The 18,550-nt window shown below is 41.6% G+C and overlaps 1 protein-coding gene across 1 annotated transcript in view; it reads left to right on the plus strand.

Moving 5' to 3' along the window:
• The first annotated feature begins 4,960 nt into the window (after positions 1 to 4,960).
• Positions 4,961 to 18,550, plus strand: part of LOC143639733 (uncharacterized) — a 33,073-nt gene continuing 19,483 nt past the window's right edge. Inside the window, exon 1 of the mRNA XM_077107773.1 lies at positions 4,961 to 5,013. Within this exon, the coding sequence (XP_076963888.1) occupies positions 4,961 to 5,013 (53 nt within the window). The remainder of the gene's footprint in view (positions 5,014 to 18,550) is intronic.

Consider the following 18,550-nt stretch of genomic DNA (forward strand, 5'->3'; position numbering starts at 1 on the left):
GGGTACCCTGTCAGGAGGAGAGGGCTCCAGCAAAAAACCTGGGTTCTGATCTGCTGTGATACTGTGATTTAAGGACCTCCATTGACCTGTCCTGTGCCCACCCTAGGGAAGACTCTGCAGGGCACCATGGATGTATTATGCTCCCTAAATCATGCCCAGAGGGAGAACTGTGTTTGTGTTATTTGTGACTGGCTGTGATTTCTAACTTGTTTTTACTTGTAGTCTGAGGTAAACACAAATTCATTCAGCCAAAAGTGAGTTGACCACATGGGAAAAGGGGTTGGGACAGAATTTTTTTTTTCTTGGAGAGCATATTTCTTGATATTGTAAGTGCTGCTGGGATTGAGACTGCATGATTTGGAGGGAGTATAAGAAAAACAAAGCAAATGAAAACATTGTGACATGGGCTTCTGAAAAAGTACTTTCAGCTGCTTCAATAGATAAAAATGAAAGTGGACCATTGATCTCAATTTGATGTAATTTTACATAAGTAAAAAGATCCTCCCATTATTGAAACATTCATGATAGTTAAGGCTGCTTCCTTGTGAAGTGCAGACTCTGTTTTTATTAATATAACATTATAGATAGGTGTTAGAAGACTGGAACACAGGTAATAAAGCAGATGCTGTGGTGGCTTTTTTGACACCCAAGAAAGCATATCTGATTTATGTGTCATTCATTATCTCTCTTCCTTCTCTTTTTCCAAAATTTTAAATCAGAATAATTATGTCCATCTCATGGTAGGTGAGTCATTGACAGTCCTACAGAAAATAAAAATGATAGATATTATTGTAGTATTATTTGGTTGTAAAGAGTGTTTTTACTTGCTAATAACTAAGTTACTGAAACATCATGATACATGAGGTTATCAATCTGATCTTTTCTCATGTTGATTTGAAATTATATTTAAAAAATAATTTACTTTTCTCAATTTTTTTTCTTTCAGTAATTATCAAAATTCATGCCATCATTAAATATCAATTGCTTCATAAATACTCAGAATTTTACCGAAATTATTTTACAATACAATTGTCCATCCAAATTTGAAATAACTGAAGTTCATTTAAAAGTTTTGGCTTTATTTTTCAACAATTTTTAAGTGCATAATATTGTGCTATTAAGAGCATTCACATTGCCGTATGACCATCCCTGCCATGCATCTTCAGAGGTTTTTAATCTGTCCAAAGTAAAACTCATGAAACACTCTCTCCCCTTCACTTAGTCCCAGGGAACTTTCTCTCCAATTCCTGTTGCTAGTTCATGACTGACTTCTGTCATGAAGTATAATCTCTTCAGTGTTCATTTTTATTGTGGCCTTTGTTTCTGTGTACATTTTTGTCTCCACAGTTAGTTTATCATTGTGTATATGTATTACATTTTGTCATTCACCTCAGGATGGATGTGGCACACAGATAGCTGTTTTACCTTTATTTATTTTATTTATTATTCGTATTTGTGTGTGTGCGTGCATGTGTGTGTGTGTGTGTGTGTGTGTACACGCACCCCCACTGGTGAAAATACTGGATTATTTATTAAGTCAAGGATTATTGTTTTGAGGAATCACTGTACTGCTTAACACATTGGCATCACTATTTCAAATTTTCAAAAAACCCAGCAAAGCTTCAAGTTCTACACACATTTTGTCATTTTTTTTTGAATAAATTTTTTTCTTGGGGATGTGAAATGGCTTCTCATTGTGAATTTGATCCTCATTTCACTGATGAGTACGGGTGCAGGACATGTTTTAATGTGTTTATTATCCATTTGGATATCCTCTTTGGAGAAATTTAGTCTTCAAGTTCTTTTTTTTTTTTTAAGAGAGAGGTGAGAGAGACAGAGAGAATTTTTAATATTTACTTTTTAGTCTTTGGCGGAGCTTTTTAGTCTTTGGCGGACACAACATCTTTGTTTGTATGTGGTGCTGAGGATCAAACCCGGGCCGCACGCATGCCAGGCGAGCGTGCTACCGCTTGAGCCACATCCCCAGCCCATCTTCAAGTTCTTTGTTCATTTTCTAGTTGCTCTTTCTCATTCATATGGGTGCACATAATACCACTTGTGTGAATCTTAATGTTTCATGATGTGAGCTTTCCTCAAGTCTAGTGAACTTTGGCTCTAATATAATATATAAGCCTAAAAAGCACAGAATTATTGGTGGTACTTCTCAAAATTGTCCAATGATGAACTTCATCAAGACTGGAATCTTCTATACTCCTCTGATCTGCATATTCTTAGGATGACAGCTTCTCCTTCCACTTTGTTAAATGTCAGATCTTGTGTTCAAATTCATTTTTTGAAGAGTTCATAAAGCTATGAGTTTGGTGCATAAGCATCCCAGAAGCACAGAGACATACCACAAGTGCTGTTTGTGAAGAGCTTGGGCACAGCTGGGAAGCTGCAGTGAACATAGGAATAAATGTCAGATATGGAAATGACATTCTACTCAACTCTGGAGATTGGATGAAAACCAAAAAGAGACTGGGTGGAGGTGAACAGTGAAAATTCAGAGTGTGAATTTCTGTGACTTTGTATGTGAGGTCTTGGCAATAAGAATTCACTGTGAATTTTCGAACAAAAAAAAAAAAAAATGATGTACCCTGACTTAAGATATGCCGCACCTGGGAATGTTGTACAAAAAACATTAAAGAAGATTAAAAAAAAATTCTTACATAATAAAACAAAAAAATTTTGGAAGTAAGCTGTAAAAATAAATATAGAAGAAATAAATGATGCTGTGATGATTTTAAAACATTTTGTAATATGGACCCCTATTGGATGAATTTAAATGAATTTTCTATGCTTATATCCTGGAAAACTAATTCCTTATGCTAATTTGTAAATGCATTAGTGGATAAAGACATTCACATCCTACTGAAGTTGTAACAAATGTCATGGTTCACTAAATTTCCAAGTTCACCAAGGTGAACCCTAATAAAGCTCTGTGGCAGATTATGATCAAGTGTCCATTGATTTTATCTTGTTGGAATTGTTTCCATCACAGAGAGTTAGTCTTGTTGGGCACAGTGTCACACACTTATAACGCCAGTGGACCAGGAGGCTGAGGGAGGAGGATGACAAAGTTTTGCTCATCACCTTAGTGAGGCCTTAAACAACATAGCAAGACCCAGTGTCAAAATAAAAATTAAAAGGTCTGCAGATGTTGCTCAGTGGTTTTGCACCCCTGGGCTTAATCCCCAGTACCAAATAATAAAAATATAAAAATGGATTTAATCTTTCCTCTTCATTTGCATTGCTCTCATCTTTCTAATGGCTCTCACTGACAACCTGTCCATGATCCTTCTTACCCTCCTGGATGTCCTCCTGCACACGTTTCTCTATTCCCTGCTTAATTAGCTGTCCCTCATTGATGTAAGTTTCATCTCCATACATGTCCCTAAAATGGCGTTTGCTTTCCTAGTTCAGTGAATGTGAAATTCAGAGTTTCTCCTTTCTTTCTTTAATAAGTGGAGATACACTATTCCTGATATCTGTGTTATTTGTTTGTTTGTTTTGGTACTGGGGATGGAACTGAGGGGCACTTGTCCACTGAGCCACATCCCCAGTCCAATTTTATATTTCAATGAGAGACAGAGTCTCACTGAGTTTCTAAGTGCCTCACTTTTGCTGAGGCTGCCTGTGAACTTGTGATACTCCTGTTTCAGCCTCTTTAGGGATTACAGGGATTACAGGCATGTGCCATGGAGCCCTGTGATAATAGGTCTTTAAAAAGGGCTTTATCAACTCCTGTGCTCCCATCACATATACACTCCATATCTATCTCTTACTGCTGATTTGGGCCATCAATCATTTTTTTCTGCTATGTTCCCATCATTTTGGTCCTAGTTTGTATGAACATCTGGGTCCAGGAGAACACAGTGTTTGTGAGCACCACCTTTTCCTTATGTTTGCATTAACTGGAATCATTTTTTTAAGAGAGAGTGGAGAGAGAGTGAGAGAGAATTTTTTAATATTTATTTTTTAGTTTTTTGGCAGGCACAACATCCTTGTTTGTATGTGGTGCTGAGGATCGAACCCGGGCCTCATGCATGCCAGGCGAGCGCGCTACTGCTTCAGCCACATCCCCAGCCCCTGGAATCATTTCTTATGGTCAAGTCTTTCTTGCTCTGTGTTGTATGCTCTCGGGGCAGAGGAAAAGGCCTACTCCACCTGCAGCACCCCACTTCACTGGGCACCCTTTGCTTACACTTACCCACAGCCAAGATCCCTCTGGTCTTCAGGAGAGAAGGTTCTGGCTGTCTTCTCTACCACCTCACCCCAATGCTCAACTCCATCTTCTACAACCTTAGGAACAAAGAGAGGTTGGGGCCCTGAGCAGATAAACCCCGAGGGTCTGTTGTGCATAATGTAGATAAACTTTCTGCCTCTTTCCCCAGGACTTAGCTACAAGTCCATTCAACAATGCATAGTAAATAAAAATATTACTTCACACCAAGAGTGTAGAGACAAAAACAATCTAGAATATAAATACACTTTTCTGGTCTGTACAAAATTGTCTTATAAACATGTGTAATTTGAAATAAGACTTTAATTGTGTATTGTCCACTACATAAAAATGTGTGTATTTTTTGCTACTGTACAATCATAGAGGAGATTTTCTTCTTGCTCTTGCTGAAACAAGATTGGAAGTTGTCTACTTGGATTGGCATTCAGCATAACAATTTCAGTATATTCAATTTGTCTTCTAATATTGTTAATTTATTATTTATGTACATCCAAAACAGGAAAGAAAATTTTGTTGAGTAATGGATCTAATCAAAAGCAATACGTTTTGTGTTTTCTTCCCCACATTGTATAATTTAACCATTATCAATTATCTTTCTTTCAATTTAGAGAAATCATTACAGAATTCAGCAGAGAACACATTAGAAATATTAAACTCTTCATTTTTGATGTTACATTTCAAACTAATGCTTTTTTGTGAAGGCTGAATGCTAAGCGAATGAACATCAATGAGGACTCAGAGTTGCCAGCAGAGTTCAAGGGTGAGGGCAGGTAAGATATAATATGGACAGGCCAGGGTTCAGTCTGATGAGCCACATTAGATACATGGAGGGCCTACTACCATCCTCCCCATGCTCAGCACACAATCCAGTAACATTCCGCATAGCCACTGCTCCTTGCATATCCACAATGTATGTCAAATGACGCTTTACATTCTACCTGCCACTTCTCATACTTTTACTGAAATGAGTGAAGGAAAGTGAGCACTTATACACTAAGATTTTTAGTCACACTTAGCACATATTACAAGATGATCTTAAAAATATTTAATTTGAGAAAAAATTGATTATTTTACCAAGGTTTTCTAGAATATTTCTAACTGGAAAAGGTTTGGTATAAATTCCTGATGAATCATTGAAAAATAAAACTTTTATTATGCAAAATTCACAATTCTCCAAAAGTAATTTATGTTCTAATAATATTTAATTCTTACTATAAATGAAATTCATATAATCCAGGTTTTTAAACTTCAAAAAGAAGCAACACACACATATTGATATTTGGCAGTATTGAGTATCCAAACCACAGACGTGCAACTATGAGGCCAATTTTTCACCTCTAAGGTATACTTTTGGATGTAAATTTAAATACAAACTCATCAACAGTATTCATAGATTCTCACAGAGAAGTGTTCAGGAACAAGAGAGAAAACCAGCTTCTCACAAGTCTGTTCTCACCTCTTGCACTGTTTTACACCCAAGAGAGGACCTTCCCAAATAAAACCAGACAATGTCTCGCATTTACCAGCAAGGCCTTTAAGGATTTCTGTGCAGAGTGGAATATTAAACATACCACTAGTATTCCTTACAGCCCTCAGCAGCAAGGAATAGTGAAAAGAGCCCACAAAGAGCTGAAGGCTGCCATATAAAAACAAAAGGAGGGAGACAGCAACTCCTCACCATCTCCCCATGGTATTCTTAAGACTATCCTCTTTACTCTGAATTTATTAACAGTGCCTAAAGGTGATGACTGCACACCTAGCTTCAAACATTGGCCCCTTGATTGGGCCTTTTCATTAACACTTAGTACAATATAAAGACTCCTTTACCAATCAGTGGTAGGAGCCTTCACCACTCATGAAGTTAGATAGGGGGTTTGCTTGTGTCTTCCCAGAAAAAAATCTACAGCAAATCTGGACCCCAGCCTGGCATATCTGACCCTAGATGCCTACCCAACATGATGGTCTGCTGCACAATATAAGAAGAGAAGAAGCAAAACTGCAAGAGGGCATGAGGACCCCAGAAAGAGAACTATCACAGGATCACATGGGATATAAAAGGACTAATTCACCAGGCCAAAAATATTGGAGAAAGCTGGGGTCGTGGTTCTAATTCTCCTGGGCAAGTCTTTTTTCTACTTTTATACAGAGCTCTAACCATCGACAGTGCCATGGCCCAGGTAAATTGGGCCCTTGTCACAGACCACCCCTTTTTGCTGTGGCTAATTGGGAAGGGGCTTTACCTAAGCTCTTTCTCTATAAACTCCAACCTCATTGACCCTGAGTTATGCATCCAGGAGGTGACTGTAACCTGGAATGCCAGCATTTCCAAACCTACTCTGCCCATTTGTGTCTCTGTAGAGGACAAAGAAACCTATAATCCAATCAGAAGGGCTAAATCATCACAGGAAATATTTAAAAACACAAACTACAATCAGAAAAAAGTGAAAATAGAAGAAAAATTGATAAAGGAGATTGAACACTGAACAATAATATTAGTAGAAAACAGAGGAAATAAATTATTAATGGAATCAGTTCAAAGTGTTTACCATCTGAAATCAGGCATGACAACGTTAAAGGATTTCTGAGACCATTTCAAGGTTGTCAAGATATTTTACTATTCATAATATGCAAGGAAATACAATTTGTTCATGAGATTGTTGAGAGGCAAAAGGGCCAGAGGTACTGTGGATTTCAGGTTCTCACCAATAAACTGGAAGTATCAGGGAATGTTCAAAATAGAATATTGAAGCTAACTACAATGTCATTTACACAGAGCCTAAAGAAAATATTTTTAAAGTCTCCAAGTTTAAGTTCCCAGGACATTTTAAAAAAATATTTATTCATTCTGCTTTGTTATATATCACAGCAGAATGTATTTCAGTTCCTAGTACACATAGAGTACAATTTCTTATGACTCTGGTTGTACATAGAGTAGTGTCACACCATTTGTGTCTTTATACATGTCCTTAGGGTAATAATGCCCATTTCATTTCACCATTTTTTTACCCCCATGCCCCTCCCTTTCCATGTATCCTCTTTGCCCTTTCTAAAGTTCTGCCTTTTTCCTCATGCTCTCCACCATCCCTATTGTGGATCAGCATCCTTATATAAGAAAAAAAAAAATCTGACATTTTTTTTTGGAAATTGGCTTACTTCATTTAGCGTAATATTTTCCATCTGAACCCATCTATCTGCAAATGTTCTAATTTTATTCTCTTTTTATGCTGAATAATATTCCATTGTGTATATATACCACAGTTTCTTTTTTTTAAAGAAAGAGTGAGAGAGAGGAGAGAGAGAGAGAGAGAGAGAGAGAGAGAGAGAGAGAATTTTTAATATTTATTTTTTAGTATTTGGTGGACACAACATCTTTGTATGTGGTGCTGAGGATCGAACCCGGACTGCACGCATGCCAGGCAAGCACGCTATGGCTTGAGCCACATCCCCAGTCCTATACCACAGTTTCTTAATCCACTCATCTATTGAAGAGCATCTAGCCTGGTTTCAAAAATTAGCTCTTATAAATTTTGCTGCTATAAACATTCATATGGCTGTGTCACTCTAATATAATGTTTTTAAATCCTTTGTGTATAAACCTAGGAGTGGGATAGCTGGGTAAAATGGTGGCTCCATTCCCAGTTTGACAAGGAGTCTCCATAGAGTTATCCATATTGGTTGCACCAACCTGCTCTCCCTCCAGCAATGTATGAGTGTCTCATTTTCCCCAGATCCTTGCCAGCATATAATGTGTTTTGTGTTTTTAAAAGGTGCCATTTTGACTGGAGTGAAAGAAAATTTGAAACTAATTTTGATCTCTAAGAATCTTTTTAGAATAAGCTGTGTTTCTCTAGAAAGAGAATAGTGAAGGAAGAAGATGTGAGCTAAAGGGACTCGGGATTGACCAGGAGTCAGACAGGGCTGGAATCTGATCAGCTGTGCCTTTAATGTGGAGGGGTGCCAGGGCAGAGCAGGCTTCTCAGACAGACATCATTCCAGGCTAGGTTACATCCTGATGGGTGGCTTTTCCTTTCTGAGGTGTAGATCCTCAGGCCATAGCTGCTCTCTGGATGTCACACTCTCAGGTCTCATTGTAGTGAAATGTGTCTCTGTGGGATCAAATTGGAGGCCACATTCTCTCTGCTCTGTAGAAGAACAGGTTATTTCCCACCACACATGGGCCACCGCCCCTAGTGCTATTCACCTCTTGATGACACGTGGCTAACTCCCTCTGTTGTCCTAAGTCATCTCTCTATGATCCTTGTCCCTCCTGTGGAACATGCATTTCCTGACACTGATCTTTGAGCCAGAGGACGCCTGAGCCTGCCAAGAGGGAGGGGTCTGCTGTGGTTTGAGGTCCAGTGGTCCAGCTTGACCGCCTTTGCTCTTTTTTAAAAGAGAGAGAGAGAGAGAGAGAGAGAGAGAGAGAGAGAATTTTTTAAATATTTATTTTTTAGTTATCAGTGGATATAACATCTTCACAACATCTTTGTTTGTATGTGGTGCTGAGGATTGATCCTGGGCCTCATATATGCCAGGCGAGCGTGAAAGACCCTCGGACTCCCTGTCCAAGGAAGAACGCACGAGACACTGGCTTCAAAAAACATGAGGCAATTTATTGATACACAGGCGCCTGCGGGTGCTCAGCAAAACCTCAGCCGGAGCTTTGGTGAACTGGCACACCGGGCTTTGGGGTACAGGTCTTTTATAGGATAAAGGGGCAGGTTTCCGCGCAGGGTAAGCAACAGGTTTCTTATTGGTTATTTTGAACCCAGCATATAGATTACCTAAAGGGCAAAGTTGTTCTTCACTTTATGTTATCAGTTCCTATTTGCCTAAGAATGCCCTGGGACCTGGTTTTTTTTTTTTTGTTCTTTTCCAACCATCCTGTCCTTTCACAATAGACTACCCTTAACTGATTAACAGATAGACCTCTCCGGTGTTTAGTGGGTTAGCAACACGCCCTGATGGTTTCACAATGGGGCCTGGGGTTTCTGGGCTGGGGTCTTTCAATCGCACTACCCTTTGAGCCACATCTCCAAACCCCGCCTTCGCTCTTTGTTCTCTGAAGAGTCCCCTGGGAGACCCTCATCCTTACAACCAATTCAGAGCCCTTGATTCCACAAGGTGATGGGCAGAGGCCAGAAGGCCATGGAAGAGCTTCAGTGGTTGCTGAGCCCCTTCCCCAGTAGCTGGGCATCCTGCACAACCTGCAGAAGACATGGCTATAGCCTTGCCATGGCCCTTTCACCCTGTGCTGGTGCGACACATAAGACCAAGGGCAGTGACCAACTGTGTTGAAAGAGCTGGAGCTTGGTCCAAACAGCTCCTTACTCTGTCCTCAGGCATTCTTTGCATGATGACCAGTGATTCCCCACATCAGCACCTAAAGTCACAATGCACAAACCACACTGAATGAAATGCACCCTCAGGGGCCACTCTGAGCACCCAGCAAAGAGACCAGAACTTCCTGCAATTAGAGGCTGAGACAGAAGACTCTGACCAAGCCTAGAGGAGACCACTCTGCAAACAGAAGGAGCTTCCAAATTGCACAAACTTGAAAGAGTAGAAGAGGAAAGCCCCACAGGACCAAGCCTTCTCTGAAAAGACATGGCACGTGACAAGGAATCAAATCCTTGCTTATGGCTTTCAGAAGCAACAAAGGCTCCACCCTCTGAACCCCATCCCTTCCCCAAAGCCCTTAATTCTTAACACCATCACCTTTGGGGTAAAGATTTCCATATGAGAATTTTGGGGGGGTGCTGGGGATGTGGCTCAAGCAGTAGTGCACTCGCCTGGCATGCATGGGGCTCGGATTTGATCCTCAGCACCACATACAAAGGTGTTGTGTCCACCAAGAACTAAATATGTATATATATAAATATGCTAACTTGGCCAAACCCAAAGGTGGTCTTGTTAGAGACCTGGCACATTTAAACCACAACTCAAGGAAAAGAACACAGACTCCAATATTGAATCAAACATATTTATGTACCCAGGATCTGGCCATGTCTGTCTCACCCCAAACCCCAGGCTAGAGATACTCCATTTTTATAGCACAAATGCTTGCAAAGACAGGTGTCTTGAAAACTTACAGATACCAGGATTTGGACAAGCATAATACAAAGGCAGATAGTAGGTTAATGAACTACATGGGTTAGCATTTCAAGGCAGGGAATAAATTCAGATCCCAACGTCAGAATTTATGAGGTATCACTGAGGTTTCAGAGAGGTTTGTTATCAGGTCAGGGGGGAGCCAAAAATGGGTGATTTCAAGGCATGAACAGGCATTCCAAGCAAGCTTAGAGATTGCAGTAATTTACAGTAAAACAAAAATTAGTTTTCATGAATTTTGGATGAGATGGTCCCAATCATAAGAAAGAATCAGGCTGGGTTTCAGAGTTATATTTTCAAACCCATTACATTTATGCTTCCACCCACTTCTTTGTACCACAATAGAAAAATGGCTGGGGATGGAGCTCAGGGGTTCTGTATCCCTGCCATGGATTCAATGCCCAGCAGGGGGTGGGAGGTGGGGGGAAGCATCTAGAGTTGAGTTCTCAGCCCTCCACAGGTATGAGGCTACAATTCCACAATTGGGGGAATATGACTGTTTATATATAAGCCCCCCTCCCCATTGTCATTGGGAATGTTGGTAGGTAGACTGAATTTGGGCCAGTGCACAAGATGTGAAAGACTTCACCAATTCAAATAAAGAGTAAAAGTAAAATTGTATTTACTTTCTGGGAAGGGATAGGTACTGAAGCCAGAAATAGACATGCAGTCAGTACAGACAGGTAAATGGAGTCAGTTAGAATCAAAAAGGCCAATTTTTTTGAGGATTTTAATATTTATTTTTCAGTTTCCGGTGGGCACAACATCTTTGTTTGTATGTGGTGCTGAGGATAGAACCCAGGCCACACCCATGCCAGGCTAGCGCAGTACCGCTTGAGCCACATCCCCAGGCCCAAAAAGGCCAATTTTGAGTGAGTCTGGCAAGTTGGAGACTGTCCCCTGAGGGATAGAAATGTTAATTCCTTCAGAGCCCTTGCTCCACCCTCATCAAGGACCTGTCCTTGCTCCTTCCTGTTGCTAAGGTAGCCTGTCCCAGGATTGCCCCTCCCTACAGGCAGCTTTTAGGGTGTTAATGTGTCCTTAGCTGCTGCATCCTGCCCTTCCCTCTTCAGCCAGCCTGTTTGTCACCTTTGTGCCATCTCACCAAGCATTCCTGGGCCTAGTCACCAAGACAGGAAGGAGAAAGATAAGGGGGAAAGGCATGGAGAACACAGGAAGCCTAGGACTCATAGAAAGGCTGAACCCCTTGCTTCTGGGAACACCAGGATACCAGCTATGGCCCCCCTCTCCCTCCTGGGGAGAAGTCTATGTTACTCCTTTATAAATAAACCCTGCTTTGTGTGCTTGCCTGGGCTTGCTTCTCTAATGTTCAAACTTCAACATGTGAGGGGGCAGAACTCCTCCCAGTAACCAGCGGTATCAACACCACAGGCCATGTGTGCCCCAATGGGGTTTTATATGCAGGCTTTATGGGCCGAGCTGAGCAGGGTTGTTATTTCTTTTTGGATTAACTATCAATTGAAACCCAGGAAGTGAGAGCACTGGGTCAGCCTCTAGGGATATGGTGCTTACCAGGCAGGAGCTGGTGGGCTTGTGGCTTTTCTTGAAAATGTTGGTGGCTGAGAACCACTGACATGGTAGAACACATGGTGGGGGCGCCTTCCTAAGAGGTCAATTCCGGTCAGCCTGTGCAATGGGGTGAAGTGTGTCGAGGGGGCACGTGACCATGAGCTCACAGACATTTTATGAGACCCACAGATGCCTGAAGCCACAAATGAAACCAAAACTACATACAGTGTGCCCTCTACACACATGCCTATGACTGATTACCCTTTTTATAAAACCTGAGAGTCCTAGACAGCCCCTGAAGAGAGGGCTAAGGACAAGGTTCCCTTGTCTTCCAGTTGTAGCTTCACTGACCAAAGTTCCTTTCCTGCTTTTCATCAAGACCTTTTCTGTTTGGATTTGGGGTAAAGAGATCAGTGTGGGGTCACCAGAGTCAGGCTGCTTCCTAGAACTCCCTAATAGTAAAATGTAGAACATGGACATTAAGTACAAGGTGCTCATTTTATTTCAACCCCACATTGCTGCCTTAGGGAATTGACTCCCCCCTCCCCCCCCATTCTGCTGGGGAGAGAACACTGAGCCAAAACGCCAACACCAATTGCTTCCTTTCTTAGCTCAGGCTATTTCCTCAAAAGATTAATGTCCAGGAGGTGATGAGAATTACTAAAATAATTGTCAAACTGTTTTTATTTTTACATATCAAATATGATATTTTAAAATATTATTTAAACAACTTTGAGACTATGTCTTGCTAAGTTGCCTGAGGTCACACCAGCTGATACTATATATGTATATAGGTATCTTTTTCTTTGAGGTTCTTTGGGATAATTTTTGTGGGTTCAACCTCTGAGCTAGATCCCCAACTCTCTTTATTTTATTTTAAGCTAGGATCTCCCTGTTTGTGAAGCCAGATGGAAAGATAGTAGTTTGTGTAGCTAGGTAAATGGGGTCTAATATCAGGTCCTATATAAAAAAATGCAATCTGATCTTAGCCTGGGAAACAACAACAACAACAAAAAACACCTGAGGAGTGAAATTTTCATGTCCCCTTGGCCTTGGGCAGGTCCTAAATAAGGGCTAATGAAGTAGCTCCCAGTAAAACAGGGAGATGCTAATCAAACCACCCTAGGCTGTTCCTGCCCAGGTCTCTGCTCCCTGCCCCAACAGTCCACCTGTTTCCCACCCTTTGTCCTTCCCACCCATATCCCCTACCATGTGCACAATAAAGGGAAACAAAGGACAGGAATGTGGGAGACAAAACATGACCTTAGGTTTAAGAGGGAGAAATCCGCCTCCTTCCAGGGATTCTGCCTTTTGGGTCCCCTTCTTCCTGGGGTGGGGCGAGTCTTTTGTGCTTTCTCTTATTAAAGCCTCCCACTTTCCACTCTCCACCTGCTTCTCTGGTGTTATACTGCAGGATTCGGGAGGCAAGGACTCCTCACGGTAAACTGCATTAACATTTGTAGATGCTCACCTGACCTTGGGCTCCTTCTGCCTTAGACTCCTTAAGTAACTGTTTTTCTTGATTTTTTAAAATTGTTGTTTGTTTCTGTGGTGAGTTAAAACCCTGGGCTTCACCCGTGCTGGGAAAGCAGTCTCCCTCAGCCAGAGCTCAATCCCAGATGTTACCATTTGTACCAAGTTCAAGCAAAGGCTTCCCACCTGGATTAGTTCCCAGCCCAGCAAAGAAGCTCCACCTGAAAAGGGCTGGGGCCAAGGATCTGCCACTCTAGGCAATTTTGGTTAGTGATTTGATAACCTTAGCTGTCAGTCACAATGCAGAGGCCTGACTGTAGTGGCCCATCAGGGATGCTGGGGTGGAACTGTCCAATCAGATCTGGACCAGAGGGGAAGGGCGGGCTTCCTCGGACTTTTCTTTCTCACCAATTCTGCTCCTCCCTTTCTGGGCCCCAAGTGCTCTGCCAGAAAGGCCTAGGTGACTCTGAGCAGCCTGTGTCCCCGAGATCTTTGGTGTCTGGAGGTTCTCGAGCGAACACTGAGTCCCCACGGAAGACAAAAATGGTGAGTTTGTGTCCAGGGCTGAAGGTACAGGGTCAGCACCTCCCTTGGAGCCCCACAAATGGGTGAGCTGCAGAGCCTGATCGAGTAGCATCTGAAGGGTGCCCTGGGTCTCTGTTCCCTGGTAGGAAACAAGGTCACATATGTGCCTACATGACTGTTATGCTCGAATTCGGGACCCCAAAAGACCACCAGAGACCCAAGATCGATGTAAGCAGCAAAGAGGTGTTTATTGCGAGCTAGCTCAGTCCTCAGCACACACACACAGCAACTGGTGATGCTAAGAGGCCCCGAGCCCAGGTTTTGCAGCAGTTTTATACATTCTTTGGAGAAGGCAGGGACCCCCCACATACATCATAGCATCTCTTAGCAAATCATCACACACCGCGGGAAAATCAAATAACAATTCTAAAACATGATTAGCACATTTACTGGCGGGAACAATTTGGGTAGGAGAGATTGGTCACTACAGGAGGGGGATTCATTTAAACTGATTGGTTTAAACCGTGAGGATGTCGCAAGGGGAGTACGTGCCAAACTGCAGGGCTTCTAGTTTAGATACTGGTCACCACACCTAGGTGGAAGCCATCTGGAATTTCAGATATGTGGTTATCTTGGCCTATCTGCCACTTTTCAGGCTTTTCTGAGAACTGAACTGTTTCCACAGAGCTTTTCTGTAGGTTTTTTCTTGACTTTAGCATTACAATAAGTCAGAGGTTAAGTTTCAGAGCAAAATAAGATCCCAAGCAGAAGGAAATTGCTTAGGTCTTTCAATGACCAGTGTGAATGGACATTAGGTACAAAACAACTCTTTCCTTCCCCCAGTTTAGTTTCTCCGAAGGCTGCTATGGATCCTTCATTTGCATTTGCCTGCTGCGTTCTAAAATGCCATCTTTCTCTTCACTTCCCATCACTCTCAAATATCTGGTCTTCATCATGTGTTTCAAATGGACACATTCTATTATTTTCACTTTTTCTCTACTGAAGTATTGCAAGGAATATTTTGTTTTAGTATTGGGGATCAAAACTAGAGAAGCTGTATCAGTGAAATCCTCATTCACAGCCGCCCCCAATTAAAAAAAAAAAAGAAAAGAAAAGAAAACATGGGCTGTACCAGTTGCTTTGACATTGTCCTCCCACTTGTGATCTTCCTGCCTCAGCCTCCTGAGTCCCTGGGATTACAGGCCTGTTCTACTGTCCCTGGAAAGAATAACACTTCTGTTTTCTGTTTCTGAGTATTATACTTGAGGGAAAACAATAGTCACTTGACACATCCTGTGTTCAGGTAAAATAGCTGCTTTAAATAAGGCAGTTGGTTATTGGTACTGGGGATATTGAATCTTGGTTTACATCCCCAGCCCTTTTTTATTTGTTTGTTTGTTTTTGGCAGAAGTTATTTATTTATTTTACTTGGTTTTCATTATTTATACATGATTGTAAAATGCATTTTGACACATCATCATAAATAGACTGTAGCTTCTTCTTTTTTTTTTTTTTTTTTTGGTTGTACCTAATGTCCATTCACACTGGTCATGTAGGCACATATGCAAATAGGATAATAATGTCTGATTTATTCTCTTGCACCTCATCTCCAGCCCTTTTAAATTTTATTTTCAGACAGGATCTGACTATGTTATTGAGTCTTGCCTGGAACTTCTGATCCTTCTGCCTCAGCTTCTCAAGCTGTTGGAATTAAAGGCACTGTCCACCATACCTGAGGAAAATAGTTTATTTTCACCCAAATATTAATGACCATCCTCAGGAATGTGGATTCAATTTATCCTGAATGATGTACGTGTCCCATTGTTGAAGAGATTACATGTTATTTTTAATACCAGGGATTGAACCCAGGGGTACTGAAACACTGAGCCAGATCTGAAGCTCTTTTTATATTTTATTGTGAGACATAATCTCACTACATTCCTTAGGGCCTCACTTAGTTGCTGAGCTAGTTTTGAATTTAGCAGTCCTCCTGACCCAGTCTCTCAAACTGCTGGGATTACAGCTGCACCCCACTGTGCAGGACTGACAAGAACATTTGTAAAAGGAAGTTATGCATGAATACATTAACCAAGTGCATTGGTAGGATCATCAGATGGGTGGCTACAGTAAAAAAAGGGAAATTTCTTCTGTAGGTCTGTTATTACATTGTTAGCTTTGGAAGATGGTGATTATATGTCGGGTAAGGTTGGTAATATATTCTGAAGCCATTTGTTTGGAGAATTTTGGACTAATACAGAAATTAAGGTAATTAGCTTTGAAAGATCTTGAGAGAGCCCAAGATAATTCTTGGCAACCATACAGAACTCTGTCTTATACCCTCATGGTGGTTTAGTTCCCCCAAATCAGGTGGTCTGAAGGTTGATTCATACAGAGCAAGTTCATAGAGAACTTTAGTTAACACCTGCAAAAATTCTGGGTTCTTTTTTATCTTTCTTAGGTGTAGACATCAAATCTTATTTTCTCCGCCAGGTTTTCTTTGGACACCTCAGAGAGTCCTATGTTCTCAGCCACTATCCATTCCTGGGGCTGCCACCATATGCCCACAGCTGTCCTGTCCCCTGCATGGTACAAGGAATTTTATGCCCTAGGTCAGCTCCTCTTAGAGGACAGCCTAAGTTGTGAGGTACAGCCTCTTGGGAGATTAGCTGAGTTCTTGGGGCTAAGTAATATCCTGGAACAGGCCTCATCTAGACAACTAACTTCTTGGGACCTTGATTTTCCAAAACTCTGTTCCCATTCCTTGGAGAAAGTTGGACAGTCAGCCTGTGGATGCTGGTGCTGAGGGGCCAGGTCAGCAGTGACTCCTGCCCTTTCAGTCTCTCACAGTGTGAAGGAGCAAAACCTCTCCCAGAGCATAAGGACCACCCACCCCAGTGCAGAGCTGTGCAAACCTGAAAAGCCTCATAGACTGGAGTCATGGTCCAGGTCCCTGGGAGGGTTATCCTGGAGGCTTTCAGTGAGCAAGACCAGGAGGGAGCATGTCCCAGCTGTCAGGGACCTTCCCTGCCCCTTGAGCCTGGCACATGTGTGCTCCCTCAGCACCAAAGCTTTCTGTGTATCACATTGAAATAATCTTCTCACTTATCTGAGGGCCAGGTTTATTGATTCAGAGAAAAATCGGATGGACTATTATTAAAGAGGCAAGAAAGAATTGGATTTTAAAGTCTAGTTATATTTTCATTGGTAAAATTCCCAACTTACAGCCAGGTACACTGGGGCACACCTGTGATCCTTCCTGCTCCAGGGGCTGACACAGGAGTGTTGCAAATTTGAGGACACCTTAGCAACTTAGCTGGGCCTTATGCAACCTGGTGAAACTGCATCTGAAAATAAAATATAAAAATGACTGGGGATGTGGCTCAGTAGTATAATATCTCTTGGTTTAATTTCAGGGGTACCAAACCAAAAAAGAAAAAAAAAGAAGAAAGAAAGAAAAAGAAAAACAGAAAACTCCTAATTACCTAATTTTTCTTTTGCTACTTCTGAGTATGTATAGAAAGTCTGTAAGATTCAATCTTGTCTTTTCAGTGATTTCAAATTGAAACCCAACCCTAGATTCCAAAATGCCATGTAAGATACAGAGGAAACTCTGTCTAGCATTATTGTTGCATAATTTGAGTCCAATTCTATCAAAATAGTGGTGGATAAATTTATGAATGTGATTTCATGAAAACTAGTATCTGTCCTTCCCAAGGTGATGAATTTGACAAAGGATGACAGTTTTTCACTGTTGTTGTCTGGACTTGACAGGTTCATGTTAACTGTATGGTATTTTTGGTATCAGGAATGGAGCAGAGAGCTGCTTAACCACCAGCCCCTTTAGATTCTTTGTTTTGAGACAGAGTCTTGCTACATAGCAGAGGGCCTCAGACTCCTGAACTGCTGGGGTTACAGTGTGCACCATCACTCCTGTCTTCATTGTAAGTTTTAAGAACAATTTTGGCAATATCTGAAATACCCAACTATGATCATTTAATCCCTGAATATGAGTGAAATAGTAAATGACATTTGTTTTCTGGAAAGGAGAGATACATGTGCCTAAATAAGGGGGCTGATCCCCTCAAGAGCACTCCCATCCTGTCACCTGATTCCTGTTTCCTCCTAAGTGACTCCTCCTAGGGCCACCCCTTTGAGGGCTGGCCTTTTAACTTATGAAATTTTGGAGCAACATGATTGCTCTCTCTACTGTCTCTGTTCCACACAACATTTTGGCTGAAGAATTTTGGAGTAATATAGAAATTACAGTAATTGAGTATTAAAGGGCTTAAGATATCCAATGAGAATTTTTGCCATTCATCAGGAACCCTGTCTTACTACCCTCATGGTGTTCTAGTTCCCCAAAGTCAAGTGGTCTGAAGGTTCATTGATATAGAGCAAGTTCATAGAGAACTTCAGTTCACACCTGGGAAAATCCTCTGCTTCTCTTTTTATTGTTCTTAGGTATAGACAGCATATCAGATTTCTCTGGTGGGTTTTCTTTGCATACCTCACAGAGTCTTATGTCCCCAGCCACTATCCTTTCCTGGGCTGCCACCATGTGCCCACAGCTCTCCTGCGCCCTGCATGGTACAAGGAATTTTATGCCCTGGGTCAGCTCCTCTTAGAGGACAGCCTAAGTTGTGAGGTACAGCCTCTTGGGGGCTCAGC

Source organism: Callospermophilus lateralis, chromosome Y (assembly GCF_048772815.1).
Source record: "Callospermophilus lateralis isolate mCalLat2 chromosome Y, mCalLat2.hap1, whole genome shotgun sequence".
NCBI lineage: Eukaryota > Metazoa > Chordata > Mammalia > Rodentia > Sciuridae > Callospermophilus > Callospermophilus lateralis.